This window comes from Pseudophryne corroboree, chromosome 9 (assembly GCF_028390025.1).
Source record: "Pseudophryne corroboree isolate aPseCor3 chromosome 9, aPseCor3.hap2, whole genome shotgun sequence".
Classification (NCBI taxonomy): Eukaryota; Metazoa; Chordata; class Amphibia; order Anura; family Myobatrachidae; genus Pseudophryne; species Pseudophryne corroboree.
The window spans coordinates 7,044,100-7,065,910 of record NC_086452.1 but is presented as its reverse complement, the minus strand read 5'-3'; the positions used below and the strand labels follow the sequence as shown (position 1 = coordinate 7,065,910).

At 49.2% G+C, this 21,811-nt stretch overlaps 1 protein-coding gene across 2 annotated transcripts in view; it reads left to right on the top strand.

The window, feature by feature from the left end:
• The first annotated feature begins 7,936 nt into the window (after positions 1-7,936).
• Positions 7,937-21,811, top strand: part of LOC134957224 (cytochrome P450 4B1-like) — a 118,760-nt gene continuing 104,885 nt past the window's right edge. For both annotated transcript variants that reach the window (XM_063938928.1, XM_063938927.1), the window contains exon 1: positions 7,937-8,241. In XM_063938928.1, the coding sequence (XP_063794998.1) occupies positions 8,065-8,241 (177 nt within the window). In that variant the 5' untranslated portion in view covers positions 7,937-8,064. The remainder of the gene's footprint in view (positions 8,242-21,811) is intronic.

Below are 21,811 nucleotides of genomic sequence, written 5' to 3'. Positions count from 1 at the left end.
TGCCAGATATACATTGCCTCACAGTGCCAGATACACATTGCCCCAAGTGCCAGATATACATTGCCCCACAGTGCCAGATATACATTGCCCCCACAGTGCCAGATATACATTGCCCCCACAGTGCCAGATATACATTGCCCCCAGAGTGCCAGATATACATTGCCTTACAGTGCCAGATATACATTGCCCCACAGTGCCAGATATACATTGCGTCACAGAGCTAGATACACATTGCCCCACAGCGTCAGATACACAAATGCCCCCAGAGTGCCAGATATACATTGCTTCACAGTGCCAGATATACATTGCCCCACAGTGCCAGATATATATTGCCTCACAGTGCGAGATACACATTGCCTCATAGTGCCAGATATACATTGCCTCACAGTGCGAGATACACATTGCCCCACAGTGCCAGATATACATTGCCCCACAGTGCCAGATATACATTGCCTCAAAGTGCCAGATATACATTGCCTCACAGTGCCAGATATACATTGCCCTAGAGTCCCAGATACACATTGCTTCACAGTGCCAGATACACATTGCCCCACAGTGCCAGTTATACATTGCCCCACAGTGCCAGATACAAATTGCCCCACAGTGCCAGATACACATTGCCCCACAGTGCCAGATACACATTGCCTCACAGTGCCAGATATACATTGCCTCACAGTGCCAGATATACATTGCCCTAGAGTGCCAGATACACATTGCCTCACAGTGCCAGATACACATTGCCCCACAGTGCCAGATACACATTGTCCCACAGTGCCAGATACACATTGCCCTAGAGTGCCAGATATACATTGCCTCACAGTGCAAGATATACATTGCCCCACAGTGCCAGATTTACATTGCCCCCACAGTGCCAGATATACATTGCCTTACAGTGCCAGATATACATTGCCTCACAGTGCCAGATATACATTGCCCTAGAGTCCCAGATACACATTGCCTCACAGTGCCAGATACACATTGCCTCATAGTGCCAGATATACGTTGCCCCACAGTGCCAGTTATACATTGCCCCACAGTGCCAGTTATACATTGCCCCACAGTGCCAGATACACATTGCCCCACAGTGCCAGATACACATTGCCCCACAGTGCAAGATACACATTGCATCACAGTGCCAGATATACATTGCCTCACAGTGCCAGATATACATTGCCCTAGAGTGCCAGATACACATTGACTCACAGTGCCAGATACACATTGCCCCACAGTGCCAGATACACATTGTCCCACAGTGCCAGATACACATTGCCCCAGAGTGCCAGATATACATTGCCTCACAGTGCAAGATATACATTGCCCCACAGTGCCAGAAATACATTGCCCCCACAGTGCCAGATATACATTGCCTTACAGTGCCAGATATACATTGCCTCACAGTGCCAGATACACAAATGCCCCCAAAGTGCAAGATATACATTGCCCCCACAGTGCCAGATATACATTGCCCCAGTGTCAGATACACATTGCCTCATTGTGCCAGATACACATTGCCCCAGAGTGCCAGATATACATTGCCTCACAGTGCCAGATATACATTGCCTCACAGTGCCAGATACACATTGCCCCAAGTGCCAGATATACATTGCCCCGCAGTGCCAGATATACATTGCCCCCACAGTGCCAGATATACATTACCCCCACAGTGCCAGATATACATTGCCTCACAGTGCCAGATACACAAATGCCCCCAGAGTGCCAGATATACATTGCCCCACAGTGTCAGATACACATTGCCTCATTGTGCCAGATACACATTGCCCCAAAGTGCCAGATATACATTGCCTCACAGTGCCAGATATACATTGCCTCACAGTGCCAGATACACATTGCCCCAAGTGCCAGATATACATTGCCCCACAGTGCCAGATATACATTGCCCCCACAGTGCCAGATATACATTGCCCCCACAGTGCCAGATATACATTGCCCCCACAGTGCCAGATATACATTTCCCCCAGAGTGCCAGATATACATTGCCTTACAGTGCCAGATATACATTGCCCCACAGTGCCAGATATACATTGCCTCACAGTGCAAGATACACATTGCCCCACAGCGTCAGATACACAAATGCCCCCAGAGTGCCAGATATACATTGCTTCACAGTGCCAGATATACATTGCCCCACAGTGCCAGATATATATTGCCTCACAGTGCCAGATACACATTGCCTCATAGTGCCAGATATACATTGCCTCACAGTGCGAGATACACATTGCCCCACAGTGCCAGATATACATTGCCCCACAGTGCCAGATATACATTGCCCCACAGTGCCATATATATATTGCGCCCACAGTGCCAGATATACATTGCCTCACAGTGCCAGATACACACTGCCCCCACAGTGCTAGATACACATTGCCCCAGAGTGCCAGATATACATTGCCTCAGAGTGCCAGTTATACATTTCCCCACAGTGCCAGATACACATTGCCCTAGAGTGCCAGATATACATTGCCTCACAGTGCCAGATACACATTGCCCCAGAGTGCCAGATATACATTGCCCCACAGTGCCAGATATACATTGTCCCCACAGTGCCAGATATACATTGCCCCACAGTGCCAGATATACATTGCCTCACAGTGCCATATATACATTGCCTCACAGTGCCAGATATACATTGCCTCGCAGTGCCAGATACACAAATGCCCCCAGAGTGCCAGATATACATTGCCCCCACAGTGCCAGATATACATTGCCTCACAGTGCCAGATATACATTGCCTCACAGTGCCAGATACACATTGCCCCAGAGTGCCAGATATACATTGCCTCACAGTGCCAGATATACATTGCCTCACAGTGCCAGATACACAAGTGCCCCCAGAGTGCCAGATATACATTGCCTCACAGTGCCAGATACACATTGCCCCAGAGTGCCAGATATACATTGCCTCACAGTGCCAGATATACATTGCCTCAGAGTGCCAGATACACATTGCCTCACAGTGCCAGATACACATTGCCTCACAGTGCCAGATACACATTGCCCCCACAGTGCCAGATATACATTGCCTCACAGTGCCAGATATACATTGCCTCAGAGTGCCAGATACACATTGCCCCACAGTGCCATATATACATTGCCTCACAGTGCCAGATATACATTGCCTTACAGTGCCAGATACACATTGCCCCACAGTGCCAGATATACATTGCCCCACAGTGCCAGATATACATTGCCACACAGTGCCAGATATACATTGCCCCCTAGTGCCAGATACACAAATGCCCCCAGTGCAAGATATGCCCCCAGTGCCATATACACATGCCCCCCCAGTGCCAGATATTACCCCGGTGCCAGATACACATGTCTGCCCAGTGCCAAATATGCCCCCAGTACCAGATACACATGTCCCCGCAGTGCCAGATATGCTCCCAGTGCCAGATATGCCCCTGGTGCCAGGTACACATGTCCCCAGTGCCAGATACACATGTCCCCCCAGTGCCAGTCGACCCAGAGTCCGGATACCATATTTACTATGCCATGGTCTGCCAATTACGCACAATACTAAACAAGCCTGGTTTAGGCCATATCCACATATCCACCGTACTACTGAGAGGAATTGCATCATCTGGGTGAGAGGTCACTGTGTGACTGAGAGGACCTGGATCATCTGGGTGAGAGGTCACTGTGTGACTGAGAAGACCTGCATCATCTGGGTGAGAGGTCACTGTGTGACTGAGAGGACCTGCATCATCTGGGTGAGAGGTCACTGTGTGACTGAGAGGAACTGCATCATCTGGGTGAGAGGACACCGTGTGACTGAGAGGAACTGCATCATCTGGGTGAGAGGTCACTGTGTGACTGAGAGGAATTGCATCATCTGGGTGAGAGGTCACCGTGTGACTGAGAGGAATTGCATCATCTGGGTGAGAGGTCACTGTGTGACTGAGAGGAATTGCATCATCTGGGTGAGAGGTCACCGTGTGACTGAGAGGAATTGCATCATCTGGGTGAGAGGTCACCGTGTGACTGAGAGGAATTGCATCATCTGGGTGAGAGGTCACCGTGTGACTGAGAGGAATTGCATCATCTGGGTGAGAGGTCACCGTGTGACTGAGAGGAATTGCATCATCTGGGTGAGAGGTCACCGTGTGACTGAGAGGAATTGCATCATCTGGGTGAGAGGTCACCGTGTGACTGAGAGGAATTGCATCATCTGGGTGAGAGGTCACCGTGTGACTGAGAGGAATTGCATCATCTGGGTGAGAGGTCACCGTGTGACTGAGAGGAATTGCATCATCTGGGTGAGAGGTCACCGTGTGACTGAGAGGAACTGCATCATCTGGATGAGAGGTCACCGTGTGACTGAGAGGAATTGCATCATCTGGGTGAGAGGACACCGTGTGACTGAGAGGAACTGCATCATCTGGATGAGAGGTCACCGTGTGACTGAGAGGAATTGCATCATCTGGGTGAGAGGTCACCGTGTGACTGAGAGGAACTGCATCATCTGGATGAGAGGTCACCGTGTGACTGAGAGGAATTGCATCATCTGGGTGAGAGGTCACTGTGTGACTGAGAGGAACTGCATCATCTGGATGAGAGGTCACCGTGTGACTGAGAGGAATTGCATCATCTGGGTGAGAGGTCACTGTGTGACTGAGTTACAGGTGATTACTCAGCACGGATTATATGTGAGGAGGGTTTAGCTGCTCCCGTGTCTCTGCCCACTCTCCCAGGATCTGTGACAAAGGTTGTGATCTGTTTCTTTGGAACGACTTTCTAGATTATATATTACTGTGCTATGGGGGTCATTCCGACCCATTAGCACGCTGTGGTTCATCGCAGCGGTGTGAACGAGTCGGCACTGTGCATGCACAGCGGCCGCATTATGCAGGCGCATTGTTACCCGGCGATGGCTGGTCAGCGACGCCGCGTACGAAGAAAGCAGTCGCAGCGGCGATCCCAAGAAGATTGACAGGAGGAAGGCATTCCGGGGGCGTCAACTTGCCGTTTTCCGGGCGTGGAGATCCGAACGCAGGCTTGTCCAGGCGTTTGAGGGGGGATGTCTGACGTCAATTCCGGGACCTTCATCGCTGGATCCATCGCACAGGGTGAGTAACTGCAGGGCTGGTCTTGTTTTACACAAAACTTTTTTAGCATAGCGGGGCTGCACAATCGATCGCATCCCTGCTATGCAGAAATATACTCCCCCATAGGCGGAGCCTAGTTGATCGCATGAGCAGTAAAATGTTGCTACGTGCGATCAACTCGGAATGAGGGCCGATATTACTCCCCGCTGCAAATACTGTATTAGGTGTACCTCCGGGCTGGTGTGTTGTGACTGCTGCTACATTGTAACACCGGTGATTCCATTGATGTATTTATAGAAGGAAGGTAAACGTGAAGCGTGAATACCGGTCAGTCCCAGCATGCAGTGCAGCAATCTGTGCTGATGGAGGGTCTGTTCTGTGCTTTCAGCAGTGACTTCTATAGAACAGATTTTATTATTGCTGTGAAAGCCTAATGAGGAGGTAGTCTGTGACCGATTAAAAAAAATTATTAAGATTAATAAGTCACCTGGTCTCGACAGAATTCACGCCGAATTAGCAAGAACCCTATAAAGATTCACTTACATCAGGCATGGTTCCAAAAGACTGGCGTATAGCGGATGTAGGCCCTCATTCCGAGTTGATCGTACGTAGCAACTTTTGGGGAGTGTATTTTAGCATAGCAGGGCTGCGATCGCTTGTGCAGCTGCTATACTAAAAAAGTTTCCTGCAAAACAAGACCAGGGTCAGACCTACTTACCCTGTGCGACGGATCCAGCGACGAAGGTCCCGGGATTGATGTCAGACATCCGCCCTCCAAACGCCTGGATCCGCCTGCGTTCGCCTCTCCACACCTTGAAAACGGTCAGTCGACGCCCCAGAACGCCTCCTGCATGTCAGTCTTCATGCGATCGCCGCTGCGATCAACATGGACAGCAAAATGGAGAATGCGCTTCAATACAGACAAGTGTAAGGTAATGCACTGTGGGGGCAAGACCAAAAATAACACCTACATACTAAATGGGGTAATATTAGGGAATTCTGTACTGGAAAAAGACTTAGGGGTTCACATAGATAACAAATTAAGCAGCAGTACCCAAAGTAGGACTGCAGCAAAGAAGGCTAATAAGATACTAGCATGCATAAAACGGGGAATTGATGCTAGGGACTAGAGTGTTATACTCCCGTTATATAAATCACTAGTGAGGCCACACCTTGAATACTGTGTACAATTTTGGGCACCATGCTACAAAAAGGATATCCTGGAGCTCGAAAAGGTTCAGAAACGGGTGACCAAACTGATAAAAGGCATGGGGATGCTGGAATACGAGGAAAGGCTTGCAAGGCTAGGCATGTTTACACTGGAAAAGAGGAGATTAAGAGGGGATATGATCAACATTTACAAATCTATAAGGGGTCAATACTCAGAGCTACTGGGGGATTTGTTTTTGGTAAGATCATCAAAAAGAACACGTGGACACCCGCTTAGGTTAGAGGAGAAGAGATTTCGCACACAGAGATGGAAAGGTTTCTCCACAGTAAGGACAATACGTGTATGGAATACTCTGCCTGAGAGAGTAGTAATGGAGGTCAAGAATGGGCTAGATAAATTCCTAATGGATAAGGATATACAGGGTTATGGGCCCTCATTCCGAGTTGTTCGCTCACTAGCTGCTTTTAGCAGCATTGCACACGCTAAGCCGCCGCCCTCTGGGAGTGTATCTTAGCTTAGCAGAATTGCGAACGAAAGATTAGCAGAATTGCGAATAGACACTTCTTAGCAGTTTCTGAGTAGCTCGACACTTACTCCTACACTGCGATCAGTTCAGTCAGTTTCGTTCCTGGTTTGACGTCACAAACACACCCAGTGTTCGGCCAGACACTCCCCCGTTTCTCCAGCCACTCCCGCGTTTTTCCCAGAAACGCCAGCGTTTTTTTCGCACACTCCCATAAAACGGCCAGTTTCCGCCCAGAAACACCCACTTCCTGTCAATCACTCTCCGATCACCAGAACGATGAAAAATTCTCGTTACGCCGTGAGTAAAATACCTAACTTTTGTGTAAAATAACTAAGCGCATGCGCTCTGCGAACCTTGCGCATGCGCAGTAAGCGACTAATCGCAATATAGCGAAAATCGCCAACGAGCGAACAACTCGGAATGACCACCCTGGTGCATAGGCAAGCACTACAGTAATAAATAAAAGAAGAAAAAAAAAGATTATTTTAGTTTACGGCTAAAAATTCACCACAGCTAGAATTAGTCTGAGGAGATATATGAGATCACAAACAGGCGGAACTCGATGGACAAATTGTCTTTTTTTCAACCTCAGAAACGATGTTACTATGTTACATACACAGTACAGCCAAACAGATACTTAGAGGCGCGAGGCATTGTGAAGCTCATCGGATCCCAGGGTCTGATTAACAGCAGGCTCTGGCACAGTGCTAGAGGGTACACGTCGCCTGGGATGGGCGAGCGGTGGGCACATGCGGCCCCATCCTCCCATGACGCCCCTGAATGCACTGTGTCTTTTGCAATGTGACTACACCCGAGCTCCAGCTGGGCGGTCTGGGAAATGTGACCTGTTAGGCGCACTCGGAGGCACTGAGATACTGTAACGCAGCTGGAAGTCCTCACAGCGGGGAATCAATGCTCTCACCAGCCGCACGTCATTCAGCATACTTAATTATTGAATACGGGGAAAAAAGGAAAATTTGCTGAAATATTTAGAATTATTTGTTGCTTACAAAAAAAAAATCCAGCCAAATGCAGGATAGTCGCCAGCTCTGACCGTGTTCCGGCTGATTCGCACCTAAATGTTTCCCTGCTACAGGAACTTTCTTTTTTTTTGCACGGCAGAGCAATCAGTGACCTCTGCCCAGAAGATGTTGTGTCCACTCTGCTCCCGCAGCTTCCGCTCCTCCTACTCTAATCATTAGCATTGCGGGGACTGTGCCTCCTGCAGTCATCAGCAAATGTACAGGATACCCCTGTGTGTGAGCACATAGTGTTCCTGCAGCAGCAGCAATACCCCAGCCATGGCTGCCTCCTCTATGCTGTCCCTGAGCGGCCTCTGTCACTGGGCTGCCTGGCTCTTCCTCCTCTACCTGCTGTACAAAGCCTCTACGCTGTACCTGAGGTGGCAGCAGCTGCGCCGGGTGTTCTCTGCCTTCCCATGCCCCAAGAGGCACTGGCTGTACGGCAGCGCTTATGAGGTGAGTGACGGCCGCGTTATAGGATCCAGGGATTGCTAGTTCATTCGGTGGACAGTAAACAAGGACATCAGTGTCACCGTATGAAGTATCAGAGGTCATGTAATACGTGTGGGTCAGGGAACTGGAAATATTCAACAAGTTAAAAAATTTCGATTTCCCAAATCTCGGCTGAAACCGGTCAGGATCGGCAAATTGGGGAATTTTTTCATGAAGGTTTCCCACACGGATCAGTGCGGGAGATCGGGTTGTGGAAGCCAGGGACTAGGGGGGGGTAAGTCAGAGTTGATCGCAGCAGCAAATTTGTTAGCAGTTGGGCAAAACCATGGCCCTCATTCCGAGTTGATAGCTCGCTAGCTGCTTTTAGCAGCAGTGCAAACGCTAGGCCGCCGCCCTCTGGGAGTGTATCTTCGTTTAGCAGAAGTGCGAACGAAAGGATCGCAGTGCGGCTGCAAAAAAAGATTGTGCAGTTTCAGTGTAGCTCGAGACTTACTCCTAGACTGCGATCACTTCAGACTGTTTAGTTCCTGTTTTGACGTCACAAACACGCCCTGCGTTCGGCCAGCCACTCCCCCGTTTCCCCAGGCACGCCTGCGTTGTATCTGACACGCCTGCGTTTTTCTGCACACTCCCGGAAAATGGTCAGTTACCTCCCAGAAACGCCCCATTCAATCACTCACCGATCAGCCGTGCGACTGAAAAGAGTCGCTAAACCTTGTGTGAAACTGCATCGGCTTTTGTGAAAGTACGTCGCGCGTGTGCACTTTGCGCCATACGCATGCGCAGAACTGCTGCTTTTTTGCCTGATTGCAGCGCTGCGAACAACAGCAGCTAGCGATGAACTCGGAATGACCCCCCATGTGCACTGCAGGTGGGGCAGATGTAACATGTGCAGCAGAGAGAGCTAGATTTGGGTGGGTTATTTTGTTTCTGTGCAGGGTAAATACTGGCTGCTTTATTTTTACACTGCAATTTAGATTTTAGTTTGAATACACCCCACCCAAATCTAACTCTCTCTGCACATGTTACATCTGCTCTACCTGCACTGCACATGGGCCCTCATTCCGAGTTGATCGGTCGGTATTTTTCATCGCATCGCAATGAAAATCCGCTTAGTACGCATGCGCAATATTCGCACTGCGACTGCGCCAAGTAATTTAACAATGAAGATAGTATTTTTACTCACGGCTTTTTCATCGCTCCGGCGATCGTAATGTGATTGACAGGAAATGGGTGTTACTGGGCGGAAACACGGCGTTTTATGGGCGTGTGGATGAAAACGCTACCGTTTCCGGAAAAAACGCAGGAGTGGCTGGAGAAACGGGGGAGTGTCTGAGCGAACGCTGGGTGTGTTTGTGACGTCAAACCAGGAACGACAAGCACTGAACTGATCGCACAGGCAGAGTAAGGTTGAAGTTACTCAGAAACTGCAAAGTAGTTTGTAATCGCAATATTGCGAATACATCGGTCGCAATTTTAAGAAGCTAAGATACACTCCCAGTAGGCGTAGGCTTAGCGTGTGTAACTCTGCTAAATTCGCCTTGCGACCGATCAACTCGGAATGAGGGCCATGGTTTTGCCCAACTGCTAACAAATTGTTGTATGGGATCTCTACAAAGATGGAACTGGCAAAAGTGAGACCACAAAGTGGAAGCTCAGATGTACTAACTGCATTGCAGCCTGGGTATAAAGCGTACATATGGTCTCTGACGCAAGAACCGGAGCGCGTTTATCTTAGGGCGCTGTATGTGCTGGGTTTACAATGGCCGCACATCGCCTGCAGGATTTTATTCAGGAGATTTCAGTGTTAAAGTTTCTGGCGACGTCTGCTGGTTCCAAACCCTAAACAGCAGAACCTCCAGCTGGATGTGAGTGGCGGAACTGCGCAGCCTGCGCCTTCCTATACTATAATGCAGAGCATTGCGCTTCTGGATAATGCCGCCATGATTATTAGTCAAGAGGGAAAAATGGTTCTAAATTCTCTGTATGGGGCACAATAATGAATACAATATGGAGCTGAGTTTCTGTATGTTTCCATTAAGAAGACCAAGGTGGTCATTCCAAGTTGTTCACTCGTTGCCGTTTTTCGCAACGCAGCGATTAGGTGGAAAATGCGCATGCGTTCAGTAATTTATTTAACACAAAACTTTGGAGATTTACACAAGCTCGAGCGACGTTTTTTCATCGCTCGAGTGATCGTAGTGTGATTGACAGGAAAGGGGCGTTTCTGGGTGGAAACTGAGCGTTTTCCGGGAGTGTGCTAAAAAACGCAGACGTGCCAGATAAAAACGCGGGAGTGGCTGGAGAAACGGGGGAGTGGCTGGCCGAACGCAGGGAGTGTTTGTGACGTCAAACCAGGAACTAAACGGACTGAGCTGATCGCAGTGTAGGAGTAGGTCTGGAGCTATTCAGAAACTGCAGGGAATTATTTAGTAGCAATTCTGCTAATCTTTCGTTCACACTTCTGCTAAGCTAAGATACACCCAGAGGGCGGCGGCCTAGCGTGTGCAATGCTGCTAAAAGCAGCTAGCGAGCGAACAACTCGGAATGAGGAGGACCCATGTCCGGGATGTAACGCGGTGCGAGTTTGTAGTCACAGTCCATCTCGCACTTTGAGAAGGTGCGAATTGGCGGCGCAACTCGCAAATGTAATGCAGTGCGAGTTATTCATTAAAATCTCTATCTGCATGCGAGGTCTGGCGGAAATACAGACCAGAAACCTAGCGGTTACATTCACACCTTGTCATGTGACAGAAGCGTGCAGAGATCAGTGAGATCCGCGCATCCTCCTGCCTGTAAAAGTAAAGAAACCCAAAAGAGTCACCTCAGTTAACCATAGATGATAATGGGGATTTCCTTCCCCATTAATGCCTATACGCTCCGCTTGATTGGCAGGCCGGGAGCTCACAGCCAATTAGAAGAGCGTTATGACATGGCGCTCCCTGATTGGCTGGTGGGTCCCCAAGTGACAGGAGTCACGAGGGGTCCCGGCATTCAGGGAAAGGGGATCCATGTATACACAAGTTGCGTGGACCGGGTTTTTTGCATTTTATTTATTTTTTAACCCCTGGATGCCTACATGGACTGAAGGGATCTACACTGGATTAGGTGAGTATAAGTTTTATTTGCCGGTACCCATGGATTCTACTAGACAAGGGGACTGAGGGGCTCCATGGGACACTACTGTAGGTAAGTATATGTGAGTGTGTAAGTGTGCATGTATGTTTAAATAAAAAAATGTATTTCACGGTGTGTGTGTGTGTGTGTGTGTGTGTGTGTGTACTGTGGTTTTTTAAATATTTCTTTTACTGTAGAACTACAGGTACCAGCGGGCCCTTTAATGCCCCGCATGCTGGTCCTTGTGGTTCTCCAAATACCAGCATGTGGGGGAGGCTTGCTGGGACTTATGGTTCTTCAGGAAAAAGACAATATTTATTTCAATTTTTTACAATAAAAGCTATGAAGTCGCCACGCACAGCCCAGGGGGTGGCGGCCATAGCCCTGGGCTTCATCCCTGGCCCTTGGTTGCCTGGAGGTGGAACCACCCCTGTATGGGGGGGTCCCCATTCCCTCAGGTAACCCCGGCCAGGGGTGACTAGTTGGGGGGGTAATGCCATGGCTGCAGGGACCTATATAAATGTGCCCCGGCTGTGACATTATCTACTTGACTAGTGGAGCTCGGTGCTGGTTTCGAAAATACGGCGGCGTATCTAGAGAGGAGGAGGCTCAAGTGCAGGATCCGTCTGGGCCCCCTCCTCTCCAGCCGGCAGCGCTGTCCAGCTCTGGGCACTAGGGTCCCTAGGGGACCCTAGCACTGTCCCAGAGCCTAGAGCACAGCTGCAAATCACCAGGAAAATGGGGGGGGGGGGGTGTCCATTTTCTCTGTGATTTTCCTACTGTGAATGAGTGAATCACTGCAAAAATGGTGCCACACCATTTTCCCGGTGATTTCTGCTGCGCTGCGGGACGCCGGAGGATAAGTATTTAAATTAATGTGTGCAGGGTGTGTGGTGTGGTCCCCCCTGGACCCCCAGAGGCCTGTGTGCCCCACATACACTGCACCCATTATAAAAATGCCAGTTTCCCCCCGTATTTTTGGAACCAGGACAGGTCCAAGAGCCCGGTGCTGGCTTTTCAAATACGAGGAACCCATACGCAATTTTCCCCCGGTGTTTTACCAACCAAAGGGCAGGTAATGCTTAGGAGGGGGGACCCCACGGAATTTAAAAAAAAATTAAAATAACTATTTGTCACACTTTTACACAGAGAAGCATGCAGGGATCTCACTGACCCACGCACGATTCTCCAAACACGCCAGCCAGAAGCCGGTCTATCTGAAAGTTCTATGTCTGTACGAATTCTGCAGCGCTTTTCCGGCAGTGTTTGTCGGCAGTGATAGAGAATACAAATTCTTAGTAAATTCCAGTGTTGTATGTGGTGTCTGTGAATAAACAACTGTGTTTGACTGATGGTCTATTGATTCGTATTTGTGTGGACAGGCGTGTATCGCAATACGAATTGCCCCAACACTGCCGAGATTTGTGTTTAGTAAATTTCCGATTTGCATTTTCGTATGAAAACTGGAATCAGCTGCAGCTGGAAATATAAATATATATAGTTTCCCATAAGTCCAGTCCTCCCAGTATAGCTCTAACCAGCTGATAATAATTTCTAGGGCCACTTAGTCCAATCAGTGGAAGTCTATGAAAATTGATGCAATTTCTTTAATTTTTGATGGTTTAAAAACATATAAGTGAAATAAAGTAAAGCGTCCCGTCCAATCTACAGCTTGCATTAAATAAGATTTTACTTACCGATAAATCTATTTCTCGTAGTCCGTAGTGGATGCTGGGGACTCCGTCAGGACCATGGGGAATAGCGGCTCCGCAGGAGACAGGGCACAAAACTAAAGCTTTAGGATCAGGTGGTGTGTACTGGCTCCTCCCCCTATGACCCTCCTCCAAGCCTCAGTTAGGATACTGTGCCCGGACGAGCGTACACAATAAGGAAGGATATTGAATCCCGGGTAAGACTCATACCAGCCACACCAATCACACCGTATAACTTGTGATCTAAACCCAGTTAACAGTATGACAAACGTAGGAGCCTCTGAACAGACGGCTCACAACAAATAACAACCCGATTTTTTTGTAACAATAACTATGTACAAGTATTGCAGACAATCCGCACTTGGGATGGGCGCCCAGCATCCACTACGGACTACGAGAAATAGATTTATCGGTAAGTAAAATCTTATTTTCTCTGACGTCCTAAGTGGATGCTGGGGACTCCGTCAGGACCATGGGGATTATACCAAAGCTCCCAAACGGGCGGGAGAGTGCGGATGACTCTGCAGCACCGAATGAGAGAACTCCAGGTCCTCTTTAGCCAGGGTATCAAATTTGTAGAATTTTACAAACGTGTTCTCCCCCGACTACGTAGCTGCTCGGCAGAGTTGTAATGCCGAGACCCCTCGGGCAGCCGCCCAGGATGAGCCCACCTTCCTTGTGGAATGGGCCTTGACAGATTTAGGCTGTGGCAGGCCTGCCACAGAATGTGCAAGTTGAATTGTGCTACAAATCCAACGAGCAATCGTCTGCTTAGAAGCAGGAGCACCCAGCTTGTTGGGTGCATACAGTATAAACAGCGAGTCAGATTTTCTGACTCCAGCCGTCCTTGAAATGTATATTTTCAATGCCCTGACAACGTCCAGCAACTTGGAATCTTCCAAATCGCTAGTAGCCGCAGGCACCACAATAGGCTGGTTCAGGTGAAACGCTGACACCACCTTAGGCAGAAACTGAGGACGCGTCCGCAGTTCTGCCCTGTCCGAATGGAAAATCAGATATGGGCTCTTATACGATAAAGCCGCCAATTCTGATACTCTCCTGGCTGAAGCCAGGGCCAGTAGCATGGTTACTTTCCATGTAAGATATTTCAAATCCACCGATTTGAGTGGCTCAAACCAATGGGATTTGAGAAAATCCAAAACTACATTCAGGTACCACGGAGCCACTGGGGGCACAACCGGGGGCTGTATATGTAGTACTCCTTTTACAAAAGTCTGGACTTCAGGAACTGAAGCCAATTCTTTCTGGAAGAAAATCGACAGGGCCGAAATTTGAACCTTAATGGACCCCAATTTGAGGCCCATAGACAATCCTGTTTGCAGGAAATGTAGGAATCGACCCAGTTGAAATTCCTCCGTGGGGGCCTTCCTGGCCTCACACCACGCAACATATTTTCTCCAAATGCGGTGATAATGTTGTGCAGTCACCTCCTTCCTGGCTTTAACCAGTGTAGGAATGACCTCTTCTGGAATGCCTTTTTCCTTTAGAATTCGGCGTTCAACCGCCATGCCGTCAAACGCAGCCGCGGTAAGTCTTGGAATAGACACGGTCCCTGCTGAATCAGGTCCCGTCTTAGAGGTAGAGGCCACGGATTTTCCGTGAGCATCTCCTGAAGTTCCGGGTACCAAGTTCTTCTTGGCCAATCCGGAGCCACGAGTATCGTTCTTACTCCCCTTTGCCGTATAATTCTCAGTACTTTGGGTATGAGAGGCAGAGGAGGAAACACATACACTGACTGGTACACCCACGGTGTTACCAGAGCGTCCACAGCTATTGCCTGAGGGTCTCTTGACCTGGCGCAATACCTGTCCAGTTTTTTGTTGAGGCGAGACGCCATCATATCCACCTTTGGTTTTTCCCAACGGTTCACAATCATGTGGAAGACTTCTGGATGAAGTCCCCACTCTCCCAGGTGTAGATCGTGTCTGCTGAGGAAGTCTGCTTCCCAGTTGTCTACTCCCGGAATGAACACTGCTGACAGTGCTATCACATGATCTTCCGCCCAGCGAAGAATCCTTGCAGCTTCTGCCATTGCTCTCCTGCTTCTTGTGCCGCCCTGTCTGTTTACGTGGGCGACTGCCGTGATGTTGTCCGACTGGATCAACACCGGCTGACCCTGAAGCAGGGGTTTTGCCAGGCTTAGAGCATTGTAAATTGCTCTTAGCTCCAGTATATTTATATGAAGAGACATCTCCAGGCTTGACCATACTCCCTGGAAGTTTCTTCCCTGTGTGACCGCTCCCCAGCCTCTCAGACTGGCATCCGTGGTCACCAGGACCCAGTCCTGTATGCCGAATCTGCGGCCCTCTAACAGATGAGCACTCTGCAACCACCACAGAAGAGACACCCTTGTCCGTGGCGATAAGGTTATCCGCTGATGCATCTGCAGATGCGATCCGGACCATTTGTCCAGCAGATCCCACTGAAAAGTTTGTGCGTGGAATCTGCCGAATGGAATTGCTTCGTAAGAAACCACCATCTTTCCCAGGACTCTTGTGCATTGATGCACAGACACTTTTCCTGGTTTTAGGAGGTTCCTGACAAGTTCGGATAACTCCTTGGCTTTCTCCTCCAGAAGAAACACCTTTTTCTGAACCGTGTCCAGAATCATTCCCAGGAACAGCAGACGTGTTGTCGGGGTCAACTGAGATTTTGGAAAATTCAGAATCCACCCGTGTTGTTGCAGCACTACTTGGGTTAGTGCTACTCCGTCCTCCAGCTGTTCTCTGGACCTTGCCCTTATCAGGAGATCGTCCAAGTAAGGGATAATTAATACGCCTCTTCTTCGCAGAAGAATCATCATTTCGGCCATTACCTTGGTAAAGACCCGAGGTGCCGTGGACAATCCAAACGGCAGCGTCTGAAACTGATAATGACAGTTTTGCACTACGAACCTGAGGTACCCTTGATGTGAAGGGCAAATTGGGACATGCAGGTAAGCATCCTTTATGTCCAGGGACACCATTAAGTCCCCTTCTTCCAGATTCGCTATCACTGCTCTGAGTGATTCCATCTTGAACTTGAATTTTTGTATGTACAGGTTCAAAGATTTCAGATTTAGAATAGGTCTTACCGAGCCGTCCGGCTTCGGTACCACAAATAGCGTGGAGTAATACCCCTTTCCCTGTTGTAGGAGGGGTACCTTGACTATCACCTGCTGAGAAAACAGCTTGTGAATGGCTTCCAATACCGTCGCCCTGTCTGAGGGAGACGTTGGCAAAGCAGACTTTAGGAACCGGCAAGGGGGAGACTTCTCGAATTCCAACCTGTAACCCTGAGATACTACCTGCAGGATCCAAGGGTCCACCTGTGAGCAAGCCCACTGTGCGCTGAAATTCCTGAGTCGACCCCCCACCGCTCCTGAGTCCGCTTGTACAGCCCCAGCGTCATGCTGAGGGCTTTGCAGAACCCTGAGAGGGCTTCTGTTCCTGGGCAGGGGCTGCTTGCTGCCCTCTCTTACCCCTTCCTCTGCCCCGGGGCAGATATGACTGTCCTTTTGCCCTCTTGTTCTTATAGGACCGAAAGGACTGCGGCTGAAAAGACGGTGTCTTTTTCTGTTGGGAGGGGGTCTGAGGTAAAAAGGTGGATTTTCCGGCAGTTGCCGTGGCCACCAGATCCGATAGACCTACGCCAAATAATTCTTCCCCTTTATACGGCAATACTTCCATATGTCGTTTGGAATCCGCATCACCTGACCACTGTCGCGTCCATAAACTTATTCTGGCAGATATGGACATCGCACTTACTCTCGATGCCAGAGTGCAAATATCCCTCTGAGCATCTCGCATATAAAGAAAAGCATCCTTTAATTGCTCTATAATCAATAAAATACTGTCCCTATCCAGGGTATCAATATTTTCAGTCAGGGAATCCGACCAGACCACCCCAGCACTGCACATCCAGGCTGAGGCGATGGCTGGTCGCAGTATAACACCAGTATGTGTGTATATACTCTTTAGGGTAGTTTCCAGCCTCCTATCAGCTGGATCCTTGAGGGCGGCCGTATCAGGAGACGGTAACGCCACTTGTTTTGATAAGCGTGTGAGCGCCTTATCCACCCTAGGGGGTGTTTCCCAGCGCGCCCTAACCTCTGGCGGGAAAGGGTATAATGCCAATAACTTTTTTGAAATTAGCACTTTTCTATCTGGGTTAACCCACGCTTCATCACATACATCATTCAATTCCTCTGATTCAGGAAAAACTACAGGTAGTTTTTTCACCCCCCACATAATACCCCTTTTTGTGGTACTTGCAGTATCAGAGATATGCAAAGCCTCCTTCATTGCCGTGATCATATAACGTGTGGCTCTACTTGAAAATACGTTTGTTTCTTCACCGTCGACACTAGATTCAGTGTCCGTGTCTGGGTCTGTGTCGACCGACTGAGGTAGAGGGCGTTTTACAGCCCCTGACGGTGTCTGAGACGCCTGGGCAGGTACCAACTGGTTTTCCGGCCGTCTCATGTCGTCAACTGATTTTTGTAATGTGCTGACATTATCACGTAATTCCATAAACAAAGCCATCCATTCCGGTGTCGACTCCCTGGGGGGTGACATCACCATTACCGGCAATTGCTCTGCCTCCACACCAACATCGTCCTCATACATGTCGACACACACGTACCGACACACAGCAGACACACAGGGAATGCTCTTATCGAAGACAGGACCCCACTAGCCCTTTGGGGAGACAGAGGGAGAGTTTGCCAGCACACACCCAAGCGCTATAATATATATGGGAACAACCTTATATAAGTGTTGTATCCTTATAGCAGCTTAAATATATAAAATATCGCCATAAAAAGTGCCCCCCCTCTCTGTTTTACCCTGTTTCTGTAGTGCAGTGCAGGGGAGAGTCCTGGGAGCCTTCCCCACAGCGGAGCTGAGCAGGAAAATGGCGCTGTGTGCTGAGGAGAATAAGCCCCGCCCCCTATTCCGGCGGGCTTTTCTCCCGTAGTTTGTAATATCTGGCAGGGGTTAAATACATCCATATAGCCTCAAGGGCTATATGTGATGTATTTTTTAGCCATAAAAGGTATTTACATTGCTGCCCAGGGCGCCCCCAGCAGCGCCCTGCACCCTCCGTGACCGTTGGTGAGAAGTGTGTGACAAACAATGGCGCACAGCTGCAGTGCTGTGCGCTACCTTTAAGAAGACTGAAGAGCCTTCTGCCGCCGGTTTCTGGACCTTCAATCTTCAGCATCTGCAAGGGGGGTCGGCGGCGCGGCTCCGGGACGAACCCCAGGGTGAGACCTGTGTTCCGACTCCCTCTGGAGCTAATGGTGTCCAGTAGCCTAAGAAGCCAATCCATCCTGCACGCAGGTGAGTTGAACTTCTCTCCCCTAAGTCCCTCGATGCAGTGCGCCTGTTGCCAGCAGGACTCACTGAAAATAATAAACCTAAAAACTTTTTCTAAGCAGCTCCTTAAGAGAGCCACCTAGATTGCACCCTGCTCGGACGGGCACAAAAACCTAACTGAGGCTTGGAGGAGGGTCATAGGGGGAGGAGCCAGTACACACCACCTGATCCTAAAGCTTTAGTTTTGTGCCCTGTCTCCTGCGGAGCCGCTATTCCCCATGGTCCTGACGGAGTCCCCATCATCCACTTAGGACGTCAGAGAAATTAACATTTTTCCTAATTGTGAATCCCTCAAACATGATGTGTGATCTCTGGGCTCGGTAATGAGTTAGGAAATGATGCAGCTCTCTCTCCTCCTGTAGTCAGGGTCCTGGGAAACGACCTCCGTCGGTCACTCAGCGCTGTGCACAATGGAACGCAGTGTGTAGCCCAGACAATGGCACCTCTGTGCTGTGCGGCCTGGCTCTGTCCCCTGCACAGCGCGCTCTCTGCATTCCCAGGCCCCAGACATCACAGGCTGTATGGCAACGCACAGGGCGTATTGTGCCGGCTATAACGTGTTACCAGCGTACCCAGGAGAGCGCACCTCCAGCCACACACTGAGCGCTGTGTTACAGGAACATTTTATTCACATTTCTTCTATTACACATGATGCTCTGGATTCCTGCTATAATATATAGGGTGACATGTACTAAGCAGAGATAAGAGTGGAGAAGTGAACCAGTGGAGAAGCTGCCCATGGCAACCAATCAGCTGCTCTGTATACTTTTATAGTATGCAAATTAGAAAAGTTACGTCAATGCTGATTGGTTGCCATGGGCAACTTCACCACTCTTATCACTGCTTAGTACATGTCCCCCCCCCTTAGTCGTTACTTTGGTTTGTAGCTTCCTCTGTAGTTGTTTCTGATACATTGCGCTGATTGTACGTGCGCTATGAATGAGCAGCGATTCCGATGTTTGTTACAAGGTTTCTTTGTTTTTTGCCATCATTCATGTTGACATGGTTCTAATGTCGCCTTACATGTCAACAACACAGTGTGTCCCAGTAGCGATCACTTACCTCCATTCAGCTGCGGCGGGTCTGGTGCTGTCATCTTATCCAGTGGTTCAGGAGGTGAGTATGCGAACCCCCTATCTCTAATGTCAGCATTCTGCAGTGTGTCAGCATTTCAGATGTCAACGTAATAACTATCAACATTCCGACTGTCGGCATTCTGACATTGTACTGGCTGCATCCCATTACACATACAGATGTAGCCATGCACATCCAGCCTGTGGCACAGGCACACCCACCGCGCCGAGGCACCGCCCGTGTATTTCTATCATTCCTATTAGTCTTAGTCGCGGGGACACTTGCTGCACCTGGCGAGACAAGCGGTAAGCTAGATGAGCACGGCTCCATCTGTATGTTATCTCCTGCACTGCAGATTTCCCTATATATATATATATATATATATATATATACACCTTATTATCCTTTGTTGAGTATCTGGATATGGGATTTCCCCGTATGTTGGAATATTTGCATACCATGATGAGATCTCGGGGACAGTGCTCAGGTCTATACAAGAAATATATTTATGTTTCATACACACCTTATACCCAGCCTGCAGGTCCTGTCCCTGCCTCTCCCTGTGCCGTCCCGGGGTGGGATGGATGGCAGCTCTGGCTGTTATATGCCCCTGATTCCTGCAGGTCCCGGTGGCTGGTGATGGTGCCAGCTCTGGCTGTGATGGGACCAGACAGCAGGGTGGTGCTGCCTATGAATTAGTATAGCTTTGGAAGTCCCGTGTGCTTGGGAGGCCACCTGCCCCATCACATGACATCAGTGTTGCGTGTCCTGATGGCGCTTAAACGTCAGTGTCTGGAATATTTTGTTTTTATAGCATACCGGATCAGAGACTAAATGTGTGTTTGTATTTCTTTTCTATACCATTAAGAGTCTGGAAATCCCATATACCCCACTAGGTGGCAGCCTTTGCCATTGAAAATAGGGGATTGAAGCAAATAGGTGGTCTTCAGTTTGCCGGCTGTCAGGATCCCGGCGCCGGAATCCCAACAGCCGGCATACTGACACTTTATCTCCCTCTTGGGGGTCCACGACCCCCCTGGAGGGAGAATAAATAGCGTGGCGCGCTTAGCGCGCCACCGTCCCCGCAGCGTGGCAAGCGCAGCGAGCCCACAAGGGGCTCATTTGCGCTCGCCGCACTGTTGGTATGCCGGTGGTCAGGATTCCGGCGCCGGTATGCTGGTCGCCGGGAGTCCGGCCGCCGGCATACAATACTACACCCGAAGCAAATATATATTGTTATTGGGGAATGTCCAGCACGTCATTTTATAAATAGGTTCACACACAATGTTGGAGATAAGCGTCACATCCGCAATGCAGCACATCCCGCCCCACGTCGTGTACTTACTTTCCTAATATGTACTTACAAATGCAATGTACGAACGGCAGTATTGCGGTTTATAGAAGCATTTTCCCTTTAGTACATCCCACCCATAATCCTAGATGGATAAGGAATACCTGATCTTAAAGACATTCACATTGGCAGCAGTGATAGAAATTCCTCCGCCGGCCCGGAATAAATACATAAGAAGAAGCAGGACAACAGGGCCAGACTAATAAGGAGGAGGAGACTACGGCTCCAGGCCTCCATATAAGAATAGGCCCATCATCACGGCAGCTGGCCACACAGCTGATCATAACGCTTATGTATTAAAATTGTATTTCTAGTGGGGTTTTATCAAAATTCTGTAATTTCTACATATTTAAGGAGACCGAAATTATAGTGTAGGAGGGTGTTCCCGCCCACATGGTACAGATCACACCCACGGAGTACTGGCCACACCCACACAGCACTAACCACACCCACATGGTACTGGTCAAAATACACACATCACTGGTCACACCCACATGGTACTGGCCACACCCAGACAGCACTAGCCATGCCCACATGGCACTGGCCACACCCACACAGCACTGGTCACACCCACATGGCACTGGCCACACCCACACAGCACTGGTCACACCTTCACCTCTCACAATAGGCCCATTTCACCCCCAGGCCCATGCGGCCATTAATTCGGCTTATAGTGTAACATAGTTTTACACACCAGCTGTGAATGGCGTGCCTATCTGACCCACAGATGAAATGCAGGGGTACCCGTTATCTGTAGTGTGCACACTGTATGCAATAGATATATTCTGCTGAACCTCAATTACAGTGCATGGAGCCCAGCGTCTGTGTAGGACATACTCACACAACACATATAGGGCACCTCCAGCCTCTTACAGAGTCTGCTATATACTCATAGTGTAACTAGATAATCATATGTATGTCCTAGGGACAATCGGACTTGT